This window comes from Struthio camelus, chromosome 3 (genome assembly GCF_040807025.1).
Source record: "Struthio camelus isolate bStrCam1 chromosome 3, bStrCam1.hap1, whole genome shotgun sequence".
In the NCBI taxonomy this organism is placed as follows: domain Eukaryota; kingdom Metazoa; phylum Chordata; class Aves; order Struthioniformes; family Struthionidae; genus Struthio; species Struthio camelus.
The window spans coordinates 38,110,672-38,130,373 of record NC_090944.1 but is presented as its reverse complement, the minus strand read 5'-3'; the positions used below and the strand labels follow the sequence as shown (position 1 = coordinate 38,130,373).

The 19,702-nt window shown below is 35.6% G+C and overlaps 1 protein-coding gene across 1 annotated transcript in view; it reads left to right on the top strand.

Annotated features, from left to right (window-relative positions):
- Positions 1-19,702, top strand: part of EYS (eyes shut homolog) — a 1,042,686-nt gene that overhangs the window by 481,176 nt on the left and 541,808 nt on the right. Inside the window, exons 25-27 of the mRNA XM_068937477.1 lie at positions 6,297-6,393; positions 7,196-7,303; positions 7,986-8,131. Coding sequence (XP_068793578.1) covers positions 6,297-6,393; positions 7,196-7,303; positions 7,986-8,131 — 351 coding nt within the window. The remainder of the gene's footprint in view (positions 1-6,296; positions 6,394-7,195; positions 7,304-7,985; positions 8,132-19,702) is intronic.

Genomic DNA, 19,702 nt, shown 5'->3' with positions numbered 1-19,702 from the left:
TAAGTCAAATGGATAATGCTGTGGAAATACCTATTTCACTCCACTGACTACAAAGGCAGCTTAGGACAATTTGTTCAGAAGGCAGATGGTCTGAATCTCATACCAAATGCCTATTTCCAGGTTTATTATTTTTGTAGAGCTTTTTCTTTACATAGTTCTGTGAAACACACCATTTTGGATTTAAGAGTAAAAGAAAAGAATGGAGAGCAGCAAATTGTGTCAGATTATAGCACGTAAGTAATGAGAACCTTTGACACCTTATTTATGTTCATAGATTTTAATATTAATAATGTTGATTTTGCAGTTAGCATGGGTCATCAAGAAGGCATGACTTCAGCAATTTTTAGTGACAGTCAGACATATTAAAAATCTGGGCCCAAATCTGTATGACTAAATTATGTATTAGTGAATCCTGGGTACTTTCCTTCTGTGATATCTTTGAAGATGTAAAACTAGAAGCTGAGAATACCTGCATAATAGGTTTATACAAAAGGAATTGCATGAGTTAGAAGGTTCTAGGGAAACTCAGTGTCAGGTTCTGGGGAGAAGGGTCAATAACAGATCTAAGGGGAATACCCTGTCCTGTCTAAGCAGAAACAATAACTGGACTCTGTACTGACATTAGCCATCCTGTTTTTTCTTTATCCTCTATGTACTCTTTCCAAAAGGAAGACTTTGTGGTTTTGTAACAGCAGATGTGTTGCTCCACTCTGTGCGTTCCTGCACTTTGCAGACCACACAAGTCCCACAGATAGATAGAATTGAGACACACAGTAGCTGTTTGCATTATTTATAAGCAAGAGGAACAATATAATGTGTCTCATCTTAAGTAACAGCATTTAATGTTTCATCATTGGCACTGATTGCAAAACTACCACAGGATGCTGGAATTTCTGTAACCTGTAGTAAGTATATCATTCTGCCTGCAGACAGAGTGCAAACAAATCTGAACATACTGCTGGACCTACTAGCTCTAATGCAGTACTTTGATTCTGGAGAATGAAAAAACTAGTAGTTGGGAATAGGAAGAGTTAATTTTGTAACGTTCTGCATAGAACACAGATATTTTTAGAGCTTGTATTATAAAAGTCACTTTCATGCCACTTCAACCGTTAAAAAAATTTTCTGACACAGTCAAAGAATCACAATCATTTCCTGTTGTTTTTCATCTATATTAATTTCAGGATGTCTTGAAGTTACTGTCTGTTACTATGCAAACTGGCATTGTTTCTGAGATTCATTGTATCTCCTCAAAAAAACCTGTACCTTTTTTACTCTGATATTAGAAATAAACATATATTTTAAATGAAATGCTGTCTCCCTATGATTTTTAAAAATGTAGGTAACATTATTTTTTGAGAAAGATCTGGTTTGAAAGTACTGTAATACCTATGAGAGTCTAATCACATTTTACTTCAGCTTCACTGATATAGTAAAAAATAATTTAAAATGTTTGACAAATGAATCTATTTATTTGTTGGATTTTACAGTGACAATAGTCTAATCTTTATATTGGCCACCTGGAAAATTAAAAAAAAAAAAAAAAAAAAAAAAAAGCAGTGAAGAAGCCCCTTCAGGTTATCCTTCCCTATTAGGATAATTACTTGAACACAAAACTGGAAATTTTGAGCAGATTTCTAATGTAATTCTGTATTCGCAAGTGACTGTGTGCCATTTGCTCTTTACTATTGACTAGGTGTATTCTTTTATTTAGAAGTTTAGAATGTGTTGAATTGACTTCAGAAGACATTGAAATTTTCCACATAGAAAGCACTGAGGTCAAAAATTCCATTATTAGTGTCTCACTCGTGTTTGAAAGGAGGAAAAGATACTTTGTAAAGTATTTTGCAGGAGAGCTACATCAAATCATTTGCATATGCTATTGATTTACAGTTCGAATTCTAAGTTTGACTGATTTGCCTGAGCAAAGGCAGCAAGTGGAGGCATTTAAATGTCTATTATTTTCATACATGTCATACTAAATATTGTTACAGTAACTTACATTAGAGCAAGATGCATTTTTTCAATCTTTCAAGTAATCTACCACTTTATAAAATGATATGCTTAAAATAAATAGAAATCTTTCTGTTTTGTAACTCAAATGAATGAATTATATTTGCAGTATGAACTACAAATTAAGTATTAAAATGAAGTATATTTTGTTGGCAGTACTAAGTGAATGCTAATGTAGGTAATGTAAATTCCTTTTCAACTGATTGCATTATTCTTAGTAGTATAGTTAACGTTTTAAATATTTTAAGTCAGTTTAAATAGAAAACATCCGCTTTATTTTCTTGAGTTATCTTTTTTATTCTTTCTTCTTACAATATATGAAAAAATCTGGAAATGTGTACACCACTGTGTAAAAATTACATTCATACATTAATTGTAGTTAATTAGTTGTAATTAATTATAACATCATAGAAGGTCACAGGAATATGTGGCAGCAGTTTATAAATAAAAATACTAATGTATTACTTTACCCTTTAAAATATGCTTGAGGATAATGTAAAATGCAAGAACTCCATGAGGCCATGTATGTTAAACCCATGAGATATACTGAAGCTTCAATAACCAGGGTGTAAATAAGCTACCAAGGTAATCCCTTCCTTAAATCAGTTCCTCTTTAGTATTTTTCATATCCTTTTAAGCAGAAATGAATATTTCTGCTTAACATTTTAGTTGAAAGCAAAACTTTTAGCTGAGATACTCTGTAAAAGTTGCCAGCATGTTTCAAAATTGCTACATTAGTTCAAAAATTTTTGCTTTATTTTAGTTGTAAATCAGCTAAATCAACGTTAGCTATAAAGCAGTTGTAAATTATTACCTAAAAAGTTCAATATTATTTTAAAAATATTTTTATCAATATATATTATTAAGAAAAATGAGATTGACCTTTAGTTTTTTTAAAATGACTGAGCTAGTGCATTTCAGTTAAGAAGAGACAATATTTATTCAATAGTAGATTGAAAACATAGTTACGATTTCACAATGTAGCAGGGTACCTGGTGATACTTTGTAATGAAACCTGCATTTTTTCCATTTGTAGGAATAATACATAAAATAGGATGACCACTGTATGTGTGCCTCAGTTGTGTGATTTCAAGGTAGCTGTATTTTGCTATAGGCTGGAAAAATGTGTGCTGCTTTAGTCAGAAATGTATCTAAATAGTGCTTTTTGTGCTCACCTCATTATTATTTACCAGAGAAAGACTATAAAACATTCATAACCATGTAAGGGGAAACAGAATGGTGAATGCCTTCCATTTTCCTTTTTATGTAATTTAATCTGACAACTGTAGTATTTTTAAAAAAGATAGATACACAAATAATATATAGAATCACAAAATAATAAGGTAATCTATGTAAGTTCTGTTAGTATTCTTTTAGTGTTTTTTCAGGTTTACTTTATGTTAGCATCACGCCCTTTTCTTCCAGTTTCCTTATAAAACTAAAAAACTGCCTATATATGAGTTACTTAAAATTTTATACACATTTACTTTCAGTGTACTTCTTTTCAATGAAGTTCCAGTTCCCCTGCCCATTGACATATATGCTGCTACTCTGCAGCAAAATTTAGTTTCAGAAATGTCAAAAATTATAATAATAATAAATGAAATAAACAAAATCAATAAAGGAAAAGTCACGAAAGAGGAAATTGGCTAGAAATGCTCCTGTTGCCGTGGTCTCACGTTCTGCATGCCCTCTGATTCATTAATCAAACCAGAGATACAGAAATATGTTCCCACCTTTTCTATTCTTGCTCAGTAGCACTGGGGTGGCATGTATCAAAAGAACAACTCTTGAAAACAACTTATTGTCAGTGACTGCTGTCTACTTGATCTAACCACTTCTAATACTGGGCTAGAGTAGTGAACTAGCATGCCAAGAATCAGTTCGTAGTCCTTTTACCTTTATTTTTTTCCTCAAGTAAACTGCAAGCAAATAATAGATGAAGGCTTAAGTTACATTGTTAAGCTGCAAATTGCACACACTGCAGCTATCAAAAGTATTTCAGTCCTTGGCTCTGGTTCTGGCCCATTTGCAGATAATAGGCTAAAGCATTCTGAATTTAACAGCGTTGCCTATGCTGAGGAAGCTACTTTAGAGCAGTCCACTGCACTCCTACTGCTGGAGATTTTTTTATCCTCTATTATGGCAGTTCTTTCCAGGAGGTTTTGTAAAATATTATGCACATAGAAGATAAATATCATTTCACACTCAGATATTTCTAGAAAATGTTGTATCATCAGCCATACAAAAAAAGAAGTAACATCAAGAGAGTAGATAACTGTAATTAAAGAGCTGGGTTGAGATACATTCCCAGCTTCATTTTCCAACTCTGTTACAGACACTCCTGTGAAACCTGTTGTTAGTGTGGTCATAATGGTAGTAGCATGATAGGAATAGTTTATGACTACGTCGATGTAAAAATATGGTAGAAAAGCAAATAATACAGAATACAATTAATTCCATACAAAAGATAACATTTATTGGCAAGCTATAAACCTCCCTGGACCTTTATGTTTCCTGTATTTTTCAGTACAGGCCGGTTCTACCTTTAATATGAAGACACTTTTTGAAGCAGCTGTTCTTGGTGTTCCCTTTTTTTCAACCTGTTTCCAGGTGTTTTATACTGTAGGATATCTGTTTTCTACATATAGGTTAGTCAGAACAGGTGAAGGACCTGTGAAATGTGTCAAGGATTGGTCTAGCATTGACAGGGAAGTAGTAGGATAAGAACTAGTCTTGACAACATCTAGCATTTCCTGAACCCAGCACCATTCAGAAAAGACTTATCCAGGCCAGAGATACTACCGGTCATGCAGTAGCCCTGTCTTCAACCACGTGTCTTCGGCTGAATCACACTGAATCAAGAAAATCTGAAAAGATAAAAGGGAAGATCCAGTTATATATTGCAGCCTGGTAAATCAACTGCAGGAACTGCAGGAAATTGAGTTTTTTCAATTTCCAGAAATTTTCTTCATTTCTGACTAAGAAAGAGTATATCTGAGATGTCTCATGAAAATCTAATAAAATAATTTCCAAATTCAGTGGAAATACTCATTTTAATTTCATTATATTTTATGTTAGACTGTGAAGAATAAATATTTGATTTTGACTTAGATGAGGTACTTCAGTGTCCATCATTAGCCAAACTTTCTTGATATTCACTGTATTTCATTTTAGCATAACTGTTTATTTAGGATAATAGCTATTTTATGTGAGTATTTTATGGTGTGATATGCTTTCTAAGAGCAAAAATAGTGTTTGTAGCATATCACTCAGAAAAATATCTTCTTTCTCTTTAGTTTAATGTATATTTTGGGATATTTACACAGGTATGTACCATGCAAGTGATGTACTGTGCAGATAAGATCATAATCACATTTTTCCTTTTATTTAGATATTCAAATCAGTTAAGTATTTTTCTTCTTCTACTGACTATGAATAAATGTGGTCTCTTTAACTACCATTATGAACTAGAATATGTTAATTACTGAATAAGCTTTTAGGTTTTGAAATTGTCCCACACTCCCAAAGAAAACCTCTTAAGTCCACTAAAATGGGTTACTTTTCCCTAATAGGTGCTCATTTGTTTCATCCACATCTAGTATCTCTGGTACTTTATCATGCGATAGACTTCTTATAATCTCAGGAAAGGAACGTCGCTTGTTAAAGCTAAGGAATAAAGATATTTGGAGAAAATTCCGTTAGGATGGCAGCCACTGAGGTCTTTGCTGCTGCTGATCTGAGTGTCAGGGAGTATCGAGGGCTGGCTGCTCTATGAGGGAAGGGGAGCCAGGAGTCCAGACAAGGCCTCCAGGGGCAGGGGCCTGACCACCAGGGACGCCATCCAACAAAAGTTGAGCAAGCACAGGGCCAACAACAGTAGCCAGGGTCAGCCAAGCATGCCAGATCACCAGGGAAGTGTACAGGGATGGGGCAGGTCTGAGGTCAAGCCAAGGAGCTAGTCCACAGGCCAAGGTCAGGGTCCAGATCAACAGGGTACGTCGCGGGACGTGGGCATGGCTGCAACAGAACTCAGCTGGGCGCTAAGGACAAAGAGCCTCCACTTAGATGCAGCTCCCAAGAGAAGGGATAGTCACCAATGAAGTTTCTTCCAGCCCTTGAACAGGTTCAAGACCGGTTAGGGTTTCTCAAAACCAGACATATGCATTATCTAAGTTGGTCTTGAGCTCAGACTGGTAACCATCAGGAGGATCTGCAACCCTTAGTACTCACATTATATAGTAGAATTCACTCATTCACACTCAGTGTAATCTCTCTTTCAGGATTTGAAGGTACTTACTGTGAAGTCAACATTGATGAGTGTGCCTCCCATCCATGCCAGCATCAGGGTCTCTGTGTGGATGGGGTTAGCTATTACAGGTGAGGAAAATTCTCTGAACAACAGATATCCGGTATGATACATGGATACTTACCATTCAGCTACTTTTTGGTCCTTTGTCTGTGTTATCTTTACAGTTCTTCAGTGCTCTAATATGTCTTTTTTTTGTGATGGGTTTGACTCATTGCCCTGTTATATTATGTTCAAAATCTTGCCAAAGGAAAACACCCTATAGATGAACCTGAGAATTTATTGTCAGGATAATTAAAATCTTCATAAGCTAATCAAAATATAATAGATAGTTATTATTAGTCCAGTTATAGTAATATTAATACTCATAGTCAAAATCAATACAAAACAAAATTGTTACACAAGAAAACTTAAAATTATCTACCCTTTCTCTTTAGTGTGATGATCACCCTCCAATGTCCCTTTGGGCCTGAGATCAATGGTTTTAGTCTTCCTCAGAAAGAAGTGGGATGGGGATGGGAGTGGAGTCCTGACATGTTGGTCTTCCCAAGAGGAGTGTGGTGTTCATAGTTGGGGTCTTGGGCCTACTAGGATTATTTTGATGTTTCCTTACGCTAGCCTGCTTCCCTCCCTGGCACTGCCAGCTGCAGTGTGACAGCTGCTCCCATCCCAGACCCATGATACAAAGGCTGCTATTTGCAAGGCAGTGACTGCCAGGGGGAGGTGCTAAAATACAGCATTTTCTGATGATTAGAAGAAATCAAACATAATTTTGAACTTTCTGCTAATTTTCATCCTTTAAAATCCAGCACATATTTTTCAGTATTCTTTTTAAATTAGACTAAAAAGTAAAATTATGACATTTCTTGCTAGATGCTCCTGCCAGCATGGCTTTACTGGAACACTGTGTGAAGTGGAGATTAATGAATGTTTATCAAGACCGTGCAAAAATAATGGAACTTGCCTAGATCTCATAAATAGGTGAGCTACTACAACTAGATGAAAAAAAAAAAAAAAAACCTTCAGATTTCCTCATTTATAAAGCCTACTCACTGCCTTGAGGTTTAACTTAACAGTGTATGACAAGGATTCTATGTTAAGATGAAGTAGGCAAATCCTGCTGACTCAAGTATTTGCTTCTTAGGTCACCCAAAAGGAAAATAAAAGAGAAACTGGGTTAAGCATACCTCTTCTTTTCCTCCTTATTTTTTTTAATTTGGAATAAGAGTGAAGTAGAGTTAGGAATATTGATTTAAGTTAATTTCCTATAGCTCTCTTTTTAGCTTCAAACAATGACGTTTTCTAATGTAAATGTTTACTAAATTGTAAATTATAAACAGGGCAAAATACTACATTTTGTATTTGTATCCATGGCATTCTACAGCTATTCAGAGACTTGTGTCAAAAGAACTTTAGTCCTTATGTCATTCCCCATAGCTGCAACTAAAACTATTGTGTGCAGTTTTCCTACTAATTTAAAAAACAATAAATCACTCTGCTTACTTCAGAGACATGAAAATAAGGAAACTCTGTTAATTATTTTAACGTGGCTGGTGATTAGGAGACCACAACTTGACACTGGAACGTATGGATAGCTTCACAATGTTGAAATCGAACATATTGTTATTTTCTGTTGACTTATCTGATTTTCACTTTTCTGAAGATTCCTCTGTAATTGTACACCTGGATACTATGGGTCTCTCTGTGAGATGGATGTAAATGAATGTGAAACTTTGCCTTGCTTACATGAAGGAAGCTGCATCAACAGGCTTGGAGGCTATCAGTGTTTCTGTCTCCCTGGGTTCACAGGTATAGTCTATTCTCTGCTACAGTGAAGAAGGCTATTTCACAGGTATTACATGTTTTTAATTTCATTGCAATGGCCTCAACTAAATCAAGGAAGAGTACCGGGAATCATCTGCTTATTGGAGGAGAAATCAATATTAATTCAAATAGATCTTTGATCCAATTCTCGCTAAGTAGCTCAAGACTGTATTTACATTCATGCTTGATTTATAATTTCTTTAGTCACTCAGATATTCAGCTGAAACACCTGAAAAGAGAGGTTATATAGTGCAGGGAAAATCAATATTTTCTGAATCCAGCCAAGGCAAAAAATAGTACTGTAGACAGAGAGTAAATTTTAGAAACACAGTAAAATGCTAATTCTCTTTTGGATTTGTGCATAACCATAAAGACACCTTGACTTTACTGACCTGTCGAATTGAAACTGTTGCCTTTAGTATTAATCTTTACATTTTTATGGAACAAGTGACAAAATATTTAATAGATGGAGATATACTGAAATTTCTTGAAAATCTCTTCCAAGAATAGTTACCTGGTCTGCATGTAGCAGAACAAACAAGACATACTTAATGCTTTGATATATTTAACTTATACTTAATGCTTTGATATATTTAACTTAAGGAACCTGACTACACATGGCATCATGTGGCAGTGTTTTCAGAAATATTTATAGTTGTCTGCCTTAAGTTGCATCATTTCTACATACTTCTTGCATAAAATGATTTTTTCTACTCGTCCTGGCCTTCGATGAATATCAGATAAGTTCGTAAGATTAGAAAGGACTCAACTGGCATCCACTGAACTGAGAAAAATGTAATTTCTCCCCAGAACAAAGAACAAGTAAAGCTTAGGGAATATCTGTATAGCTATATATCCTTATTCCATTTACTGTAAACCTTAATCAATGTACACAGTTTGTGCAGTATTCTTCAAAATTTTCCTTTTTACATTTCACCAAAATTTAGAAAAAATAGGTATAATTCTCTTGCCTAAAACTTAAAAAAAAAATTTCCGGAATATTCCCTTTAGAAGCTATATTCTTAACAGTATTTGTTCCATGTCATAGAAACTTAGATGCATAAGATAGTGTTGTTGCATATTTGTACTTTAATAACTGAATTTTAAAACCATTGACTTTACCTTTATATATATATTTCTGTAAGAATTCCTAGTTACAGTCGCCTATACTTAAAAGGCTTATGAGACTCCAGGTGTTAATTTGAAAAGGAACAAGCAACCTGCAGCTGTGCTTTTCTTTTATGATTTTTCATTATTGACTAAGTAGTTTGACTTGAGTTCTTTTTCCAAACCCACTTTGCAAAGGAAAATAGTTTTTTCTCAGCTATAGTATTTGTTTACTATTACATATAACTATTAATATTACAACGTATTTACTGTTTAGTACCTTTACAAGGATAGTTGTTTTCTATGTAGGGTTAATTACTTATTAAAAAGGGTGGTGTGATACGCAAGTGACTCTCAAACACTGAAGCATTCTCTCAAACATTAGTGATAGACTGTCCATCACTTGATTATAACCAGTGTTTTTCCCCTCAGTGTGTAACTATTTCGACATCCACTGTGCAATGTACCAGTTAGACTAACTCTGAACTAAGGGTTTAAAAATGAAGTTGCACAGCTCGATCTGCAGCCTCTTCCATTTCTTTTTGAGAGCAAGCATAAACTGGAAAAAGTTTGAGGTGTTAGCTGACCCAGAACTGAGTGAAAAAAGTTTGATTTCAAAGTAAGGTCTTATCAGAGCAAAACTTTACTTTTCTGAATTATGAGGCAAACTTCAGTAAAATTAGCTTCTGTGAATCATTTGATTTTGAATATTCCACATCAATGTGCCATGCAGTAGGAAGAGTATATACTAGTGGTTTAAGGCTCTGAGAACTTTTGTTTACTACAAATTTTGCCATCTACCTTGTTTCCTGATTTTACAACTGAATAATACCTGAAGAATTTTGTAGTATTGGCAATTGTATTTCTGCCTAAAATTAGTACCTAAAATCAAAAATACCTTAATTGTTTCCTGAGCCACTGTTTATATGTAATACAACCATATCGTTTATAATTGGAGATAATACTGTCTCACTGCTAAAATTCTAATTTTTATGATAAGGTTGTTTTTTTGTGATTTTTTTAGGCAAACCATCAAATTCCTTAGGAATTAGATAACACCCCATTTACAGAAAAATGTTATATATGGATCTTTAATATTCGGAAGGACTATGGTAGAACATCTCACTGTAGACCTAGAAGGAATAGGTTCAAGCTCAAGATAATTTTATCATTTAATCTTGTCCAGAAATTTATCAAGTGCCTTATTATTTACTATACCTTATTATAGGAACAAAATACAGATGCTGAAATGCAGTCTTCAAACATTTGAATTTTTCCACCCACAAACAGTAAATACCTTTTACAATATTTCTATTTTTTACAGCATTTAAGAGGTGAAATGATTTCTGTACTAAATCATGTCAGATTATTACTGCTTCTTTCTTACAGCATATTATCATTTATTGTTTAGTGGCAAAGAGAAGGAGTCTGAAAATGTTACTGTTGTCCGTGCCTTAAGTCTAAAAGCCAAAATTGGTAACCCCTTTCTAAAAGAAGTGATCTATATTCTGTGTCATTGTAACACTCAAAATCTTGTTTTGGGGCAAAGAAGAAATACACATCACGTATACAGTCTAATTAGAATCGTTGTTAGTCTAGGTATAATTCTTACAGAAAGAGTACGTCTCTACAGAAAAAGATTCAGAAAGATTCAGTAATAATAATAATACAATTAAAGGTCTTATACACACACTTCTTACTTTCTATCCCTTCTCCTGATGTCCTTCCCCTGCTCTTCTTGGTCCTAAGGTCAGTGATTTCTGATTCTGGTGATTTCTGATTCTGATTCAGTGATTTCATTCTGGTGGCAGTGGTGGGGTGTTACGGCAAGTTGTGAGTATCTGGAGCCTTTTAGCAAGGAGGAAGGTACTCTTTGTGTTGACAGTTTCTTCTTCACAGAATCACAGAATGGCCAAGGTTGGAAGGGCATTCTGGAGATAGTCTACTCCAAGCCCCCTGCTCAAGCAGGGTCATCTAGAGCATGTTGCACAGGATCGCATCCAGACAGGTTTTGAATATCTCCAGGGAAGGAGACTCCATAACCTCTCCGGGCAACCTGTTCCAGTGCTCACTCACCGCACAGGAAAGAAGTTTGTACTTGAGATTACTTGAGACGCTTTACAGAAAGCATTTCATCAACTAAATACAAAATAATCCCATTTATTACAATGAAACTGATGCTTCAAAAAACATTTTCAGTGACTCTGTGAACAAAGAAAGTATGTCAAATGTATGTTTTGCTGACAAGCATGTAGACTTGTAAAGCAATTTACAAACAGTTGAGATTTTGAAAACTTTCATTTTGAACGATTGCAAATAATTTTTCCTAATTTTTCCTACCTGATTTTGCAATTTGTATTGGTTTATGTCACCTGTGCTATAGAAAAGGTAGCTGTACAGTTTCTGAGACTACCAGGCTTTGGAATTTTAGATAATGAAAAAAAAAAAAAAAAAAAAAACGCTTTAAACCCACCAAATACTAGCACTGTCGTGGTTCTGAATTTCTAACAGTATAATCAAGTGGTTGAACTCTTTAGGATAAAGGACAATAAAGAAATTATCTTCAAATCAAAGTCTAGCCTAGGCACAGTAGAAGTATCAGTATCTAGAATAGCATTATATTTACTTTTTTCTGTTTATATCGTACCTTTTTCATGTCTCCATTTAATTAATATTTTATTACCTGTACCCTTCATTTCCTGCTCATGTTCCTTTTGTGTCATACATCAAATTAGTTACACAATTAATATTTTGGGCAGTTATGGCTGTAGTCTTGTGCATAGATATATTCATATTATAAAGAAACACCAAGGAACATATAGAATGTACTGCCTACTATTACTCTAGAAATAGTGAATTACTTTCAACCAGCATATTTTTGGAAGGATTGCACTGAAGTAAAGGCCTATTCTTTGAGGCTCTGCCAACTGACCAGTTTCTATACAAAAATCCAAATGTCACTTAAGACAACAAAATGTCAAGTATTGTGCAGATGATCAAAATCTGATTATGTGTCTCTGCTGGATTTCTAATGCTTTTCCTCTTAACTGGCTCAGAGCCTCCTCTAGACTTCGTTAGATACCTTGGCCTTGAATTTTTTTGTAGCTGGAAGACAAAGGGTGCCCCTCAAGTGCTACCTGCTTGAGATGACAAACCCCACATCTCAGAAGAGATTACAAATTCACTTGTCTTGTTATGATACTCTTTCTTCTATTTTACATTTTCTTTGGTAACTATTACGATAGTGACATTTAAGTTGCTGTTAATAGGGTATCTGAGCTGAGGCAGTTGGTGCCTCTAAAAACACATTATCCTAAATCATTAGATTCCATTGAATTTACTTTTTCTGTCTCTGTCATTTTAGATATCTCTCTGTCTGTCCATCTATCTGTCATTAGCTTTATTACTGAAATGCTTGCTGGGGAGGCTTGTACTGTAGTGTCTGCAATCCATATATGACTTCTAATACAATCTGAAGCTGGTGGTGACTAGGCTTTTTAAGCTTGTGATGAAAAATACATATGAGTGAACTTGAGAGAAGTAGAAATGACTGTATGTGTCATTAATATTTCAGAAAAAGAAAATCACTGGAGCTGGAATATTGCATTTAATTAACTTCTCTAAACTTTTCACATAATATTTACAGATTTAGCCGGGCAGACTCATCTGCTCTCTGAATTAAGTTAGCATTGGTTGGTTAGTATTATAAATACAGGATTTATCAAGAGAGGGTAAAACAAAACTTGCCCCATAATCAACAAAGCAGTAAAATAAACAGATTTCCTAATTTAATATAAAAATCATTTCATGTTGTTGTCAGTGTCATTATGTAAAACTACTATGTTGGTTCTTTTTTCATCTGTAAGAGGGGAGCTAGTCTGATTCATTCATCTTCTGTTACCAGCATCTGGAAAGAATAAACTTTTCCCTCTGGTTGGTCAGCAGCACTTCTACTAGCTACAGTAAGCTTGTAAGTACAGTAAGGTCTCTGATATATAATGTATTGATACTGTTCCGTTTGATAAAGGTTTTGGGGTGTAGTTGTTCTGGTTCAAGTATGAATTTTTCTTTTGTTAAAAGTCTTTCTTTATTCAGTACATCAATGAGCGTACTGAATCCAATAATTAGGATATTCACAGACAGAAATAGACAAGAAACATTGCCTGACACAATGGACTTTTTATTGTTGATTTGAGTTTCATGGACCAAGGAGTAAAACTAGTCTGCAGCCGGATAACTGATTAAAAGTGGAGGATTGGTATGACTTGGGTAGCTGAAGTATCTAGAAGAACAAAATCGAATAAAAGACCGTGCATATCTGAGAGTCAGAATTGTAACATTCATCTTTTACTTTGTAGAACAGTGTCATGATCTCGTCTTGGAAAAAATGTAAATGCTGTCCCCTGAAAAGTTCACATGTTCCTGCACCGTTTTCTAATGTTTCAGATGTTTTCAAGAGGCTCTAAAAGACAGTACCTAAGTGTATCGTTCAGACTATGTACAGTCATTATCTTTATATTAAAAAAGAGATATTTTTGAAGATGTTGATGAATTAGCCATACTGATTTTCATCTTCTGTTTAAGTTAAATTATTCAATATCAGTCTTTGCAGAACATGTCAGGTAGCAAGGAGCAATTATACTTTTTGTTAAGAATTATGTCTGAAATACAATATTTTCAATGCAAGGAACATCTTACTTTCTTCTATCTTAAATCATGCTTAATGTGATCTTTTCTTTGTCACGGGACAGAATACTAAATTTTGGTCTTTATTTTTACCTTAGAATTATCTGCAGATGATCCTTCTATTATTCTGCCATAATCTTTGAATTTAAGATGACTTTCAGCTTTTACTTGGCATTTAACTGAATGACTAAATCCTGTTCCTTTAAGTCGCTGAAGCCTCAAAAGTGCTTATGAATCTGGAAAGCATTGATATTTTTGTTTCTATTCACCTTTACAAACAGGGACTTGTACAGCTGCGCTGTTAAAACAGGTCATCAGTCCAGTCCCCAGTCTTTTTTCTAACTATAAATGACAGGGAAATTGTAAGGTAACAAAAATGTCTATATATTGCTCGGTTTCAGTGTTCCTATAATAAACAGCATATTGTAGCCTATTATGTGTACCTGTTAAATTTAAGGATAACAACCGTGCTGTTTAAATAATATCAGACATAATCTTGAAACACATCCCTTTTTTCTGTAGCTATACTGTAGCCCCTTAAGCAAATTAACAAAGATTCCAGCCAAATTTTGCCCTGTGATCTATGAAGAAAATTATAAATAATTGTAATTGTATGCTGAACTTTGAGAACACTTCTTTACTGTAGTATTTCAGAGATATTGATCTCAAAATTCTACTATATAAGCAGTTCATGTTGCTGTTACAAGGCACTTGGTAGCTGAAGAGAGAAAGTATACAGGAAGACTTAGGATTTAAAGATTTATTTTTTGACATCCTATATTTTTGAAGGAAAAAATATTGATTTATTTGAAGTAGCATTATACATTTATGTTGCAAGACAGAGGCCTGGAAAAGTATCTTGGGTGTTTAATGGTTAGGGACCACAAAGACACTTAGCAGTAACATAACAAGAAGTCTCTAGGTAACCAGTTATCTACAAAATTGCCTGAACTCCGTCATTCCCTATTCTGATCATTCTCATTCCTTACCTCCCATCCATTTTACGTGAGAAATGTCTGGCCTGGCTTATAGAACTAACAGTGAAAAAATCAGTGGCTGAAAGTCCGAACTAGAAATAGCTGCTTTATTCAACATCACAGTTGTAGTTGCTTACAGTTTGTACTTTGATGGTGCCTAAAAGTGTTGGACATAGCAACATAAAATTATAACAGATCTCCTGAGTCACTGGATCTATTCCTATTTTGTCTAAATGATCAACCCTTCATTGGTTGATGCGATGAATTTTAAGGTTTGGGAACATATGAACTCTTGAATTTTTACTGCAGATGTAGGAAAGAAACAAGCAACTCTAAACACATTATTCTACATGGGAGATAGATCTTTTGAGTAAGAAAGAACCATTCTTAAATAATCAGCTTTTAGCACAGAGATAAGCTTTTAAATAAATTTTATTCAGGAACTGTTTTTGTTTGCATGATTCCAGAATACATTGATTTTATGAGTCTTATAATAAATACAGAAAATATTGCTCATAATCTAAGAATTTTTCTGATTTCACGTATGGACTTCTACTGTGTTATAGGTTCAGAATACGTTTATCTACCAAAATATTGACTAAGCAAAGATGGTGATTTTACAAACATATAAATGTAAACACATGAACATACAAATGTTGACTGTAAGCAGTATAAAATTTTTAAGTGTTCAAAATACAAGAAAGACTTTTCAGCAGCCAGAAAAGATTTTTTGATAGTCAGAGGAGTAAATTTATTTCTAAGTGCAAATATTATCAGAATATACCTAGTTACATAATGAAAAGAGTAAAAAGCAGATGAATTTTCCTGGTACCTAATTAGAAGTGCTATGTCACTGTGGCTAACTATAACCTTTATCCAGTACCAGTTACCATGTTGACTGATTTTCTCAAGAAAACATCTCACTTTTCCCATTTACTTTTAAAAATTTATTTAAGTATAATAAAACAAGTAGCTCGTTCTTGATACTCCTAATTTATTGCATGTGATATTTTCAGTAAGAGAGTCAATGAAGTTGTGCAAGTGTAGTTGCAGAGATTAATGCATATTCTAGAAGTCCTACAGCTTTGTTTAAATTCATTTGCAATTATGTCCACTCATTCAGGAATTTGTGTAAATAAATGAGTAGCACATAGGTAGTCATGTTGTCCATTATAAACAGTGGACCTCAGTCATCTGATTAATACCGTTCAGCCAAAAGAACTTCCAAAACAGTTATGAAGTATCTGCTGTTACATCAAACTTTTGAAAATTGTAGTTCGGCAACTGTAGGCAAAGAAAGGACATCATTAGTTTCCTTTCCAGAAATACTCATAACAGTCTGAATTAGCTTTCTGAGAGCAGTTCAGAGATCAAACCCAGTCTGCTACACAAGTTGCAGAAAAAATGATATTTTTCACAAATCACATGCTCACTCTATCAGAAGAGTAAAAGGACGTTAGTAAAAAGTATCTTGCCTTTTCTGAATTTCTCCTCTGGGGAAAAAAATTGAATAAAGTCCCAATATTAGACCTTATTCTTTTCACTGGCTACAGTATCTAGCATTCTTCACTGTCAAAAGATGTCTCCTTTCTTCCTCTTCTTGTCCCCCTTTTTATACCTTTTCACTTTCAATTTCCAACTTTGTATAGTCAATAAAAAACTTCAAAAGCGAGATGTAGCAAGCTTCTCTGGTAGAGGTACAGTTTTGAGGATTGCATATTGGGTTTGAGTATCTAAAAGGGAAATCAAAGAGTAGTCAAAGGCCATTTCATAGATTTATTTCATAGTATTCTGTCAAGCAAGCTTTCCTCTTTTAATATATTTCTTTTAATTATGGCTTGATAGATTGCTGAACCTTTGTTGTGGAATCCACAGATAAAGCGTAACCAGATGTAACTCCTGCAATTGTGATAGAACCTGTGGAATTATAAATTACACAGAATCACAGAATCACAGAATGGTTTAGGTTGGAAGGGACCTCTGGAGATCATCTAGTCCAACCTCCCTGCTCAAGCAGGGTCATCTAGAGCATATTTCCCAAGATCGCATCCAGACGGGTTTTGAATATCTCCAGCGAAGGAGACTCCACCACCTCTCCGGGCAGCCTGTGCCAGTGCTCACTCACCCTCACAGGAAAGAAGTTTTTCCTCATGTTCAGATGGTTCTGTGGCCTGTGGTTCAGTTTCCGCCCATTGCCTCTTGTCCTGTCCCTAGGCAGCACGGAGAAGAGTCTGGCCCCATCCTCTTGACACCCTCCCTTCAGATATTTACACATATCAATGAGATCCCCTCTCAGTCTTCTCTTCTCCAGGCTCAACAGCCCCACCTCTCTCAGCCTTTCCTCATATGAGAGATGCTCCAGGCCCCTCATCGTCTTTGGAGCCCTCCGCTGGACTCTCTCCAGTAGTGGCATGTCTCTCTTGGACTGGGGAGCCCACAATTGGACACAGTACTCCAGAGGTGGCCTCACCAGGGCTGAGGAGAGGGGGAGGATCACCTCCCTCCACCTGCTGGCAACACTCTGCCTAATGCACCCCAGCATCCCATTGGCCTTCTTGGCCACAAGAGCGCACATTGTTGCCTCATGCTTAACTTGTTGTCCACCAGGACTCCCAGGTCCTTCTCGGCAGAGCTGCTTTCCAGCAGGTCAACCCCCAGCCTGTCCTGGTGCCTGGAGTTATTGTTCCTTTGGTGCAGGACCCTGTACTAGCCTTTGTTGAACTTCAGGAGGTTCCTCTTTGCCCATCTCTCCAGCCTTTTGCCCATCTCTCCAGCCTGTCCAGGTCCCTCTTTAATGGCAGCACAGCCTTCTGGTGTGTCAGCCACTCCCCCCAGCTTAGTATCATCAGCAAACTTGCTGAGGGTGCACTCTGTGCCTTCATCCGGGTCATCGATGGATACATTGAACAAGACTGGGCCCAGGACTGACCCCTGGGGGATGCTGCTTGCTACAGGCCTCCAACTAGACCCTGCACCACTGACCACACAACCCTCTGAGCCCTGCCATCCAGCCAGTTCTCAATCCACTTCACTGTCCACTCATCCCACCCACACTTCCTGAGCTGGCCCTGGTTATGGGAGACATTGTCAAAAGCCTTGCTGAAGTTCAGGGAGACAACATCCACTGCTCTGCCCTCATCTACCCAGCCACTCATTCCATCAGAGAAGGCTATCAGGCTGGTAACTCTACCATATGAGTATCTGTCTTAGGATACAGACATACTATTTGAAACACAAGAGAAACAAGGAATAATATGCCTTACAATGCCTTCTGTGGTTCTGTGATATTTCTTTGAGCTTTCTGTCAGTTACAAATGTACTTCATGTCTAATTCTTTGATATTAAAATATTTTGGTATTTCTAGAAGGTAATGTTAAAAATGAAATAGGAATATTTTGATAAGCATTTCTGATGGTAGATTTTTTTGCTGTGCACTCAGAAAATGTCACGATTGGGAACTGGTTTGATAAAAATACAGTCCAGAATATAAAAGGGTCTAGAGGTCTCAATTAGTCATGACAGTAAATATCTAAGGCACTGACTGCTGAGGTAAGGTTTCACTTACTACAGCTCAACATGCTATGTGTTAGAACAGTTACTGTAAAATTGTGCTTCTTCTTATTTCTGAAAAGCATGACAGTAATAGCACCATGGAGTTTTTTAGGTTCTGTAAAGCTATCTCTGCAAGCAAACTCTATCTTTTATCCTCAACGGGTTTTAAAGAAGTAGGTGACTTCATAAAAAGTATTTTATTCACTAAAGTAGACTTATTTGACCTTTCATAGTAAATATCTAGTAGTTTTACTCAGCAATTCCATAGTTTTTTTGACAGTTTGTATTACAGAAATGTATGGGACAGCTCTCTGGGTCTTTCTGATCACAAGACTTGGACCTATCTTACTTCCCCGAAGTCAGCCTGAAGAACTATTCCAAATTGTACTAATTCAAAGTTTTAATTTGAAATAAATAGTGAAGTGAAGCTGTTGTGCTATAGTACTAAAATGAACCAAGCATCAATGCCTAAATAAACTTCCCAAGGCATCTGTATACCAATAATGCATTTTCTCATCAGTCACAAAGATAGTTTCCAAGTTTTTTACTTACTTTCTTTTTGGATTTTTTGGTGAGGTTAGTTGAATTTGAGCAGAGAATGTTACTAAATAGCCTAAGGATTTTGAAAATGTTTAGGCTTTCATAAAATACATGGAGTCCACAAGCAATTTTGCATTTAACCATGCTCAATTTTTTTTTTTGCCTTGTCTGTTTCCTTTCACCCATTGCACAATTCTGATCTCTTGCATTTTGCCATTAACCTCAACTGTCAAGCTACCAGGGAAAATTTCATTCTTGCACAAGAATAATTCAGATGTGAAGAGACTCAGGAAGTCTCTAGTCCAACCTCCTGCTCAAAGCAGGGTCAGCTATGAGTTCAGACCAGGCTGCTCAAAGCTTTGCCAGCTGGGTCTGGAAAACTTCCAAGGACAGCACTATTCTGATTTCTGACTGCACATTAATTCTCATTAATGTGAATATTGCATTATATTGTTAGTAGTAACTGGGATTCTTTGTGTCCCAGGAAGAGAAAGACAAGCTGAGATTTTAGCTTTACTGTAAAGGCTTGATTTTTATTATCGTTTGAATATAAAAATGCATGAGTACTTCAGTTCTAACTAGAAATATTAACGACTACATAAAACATGGCTAATAGAGAAAAAATCAAAAGCAATAGTAATCATCATAATGTTAGTATATTCTAGAAGCATTCTGGTTATATAGTGATAAGGAC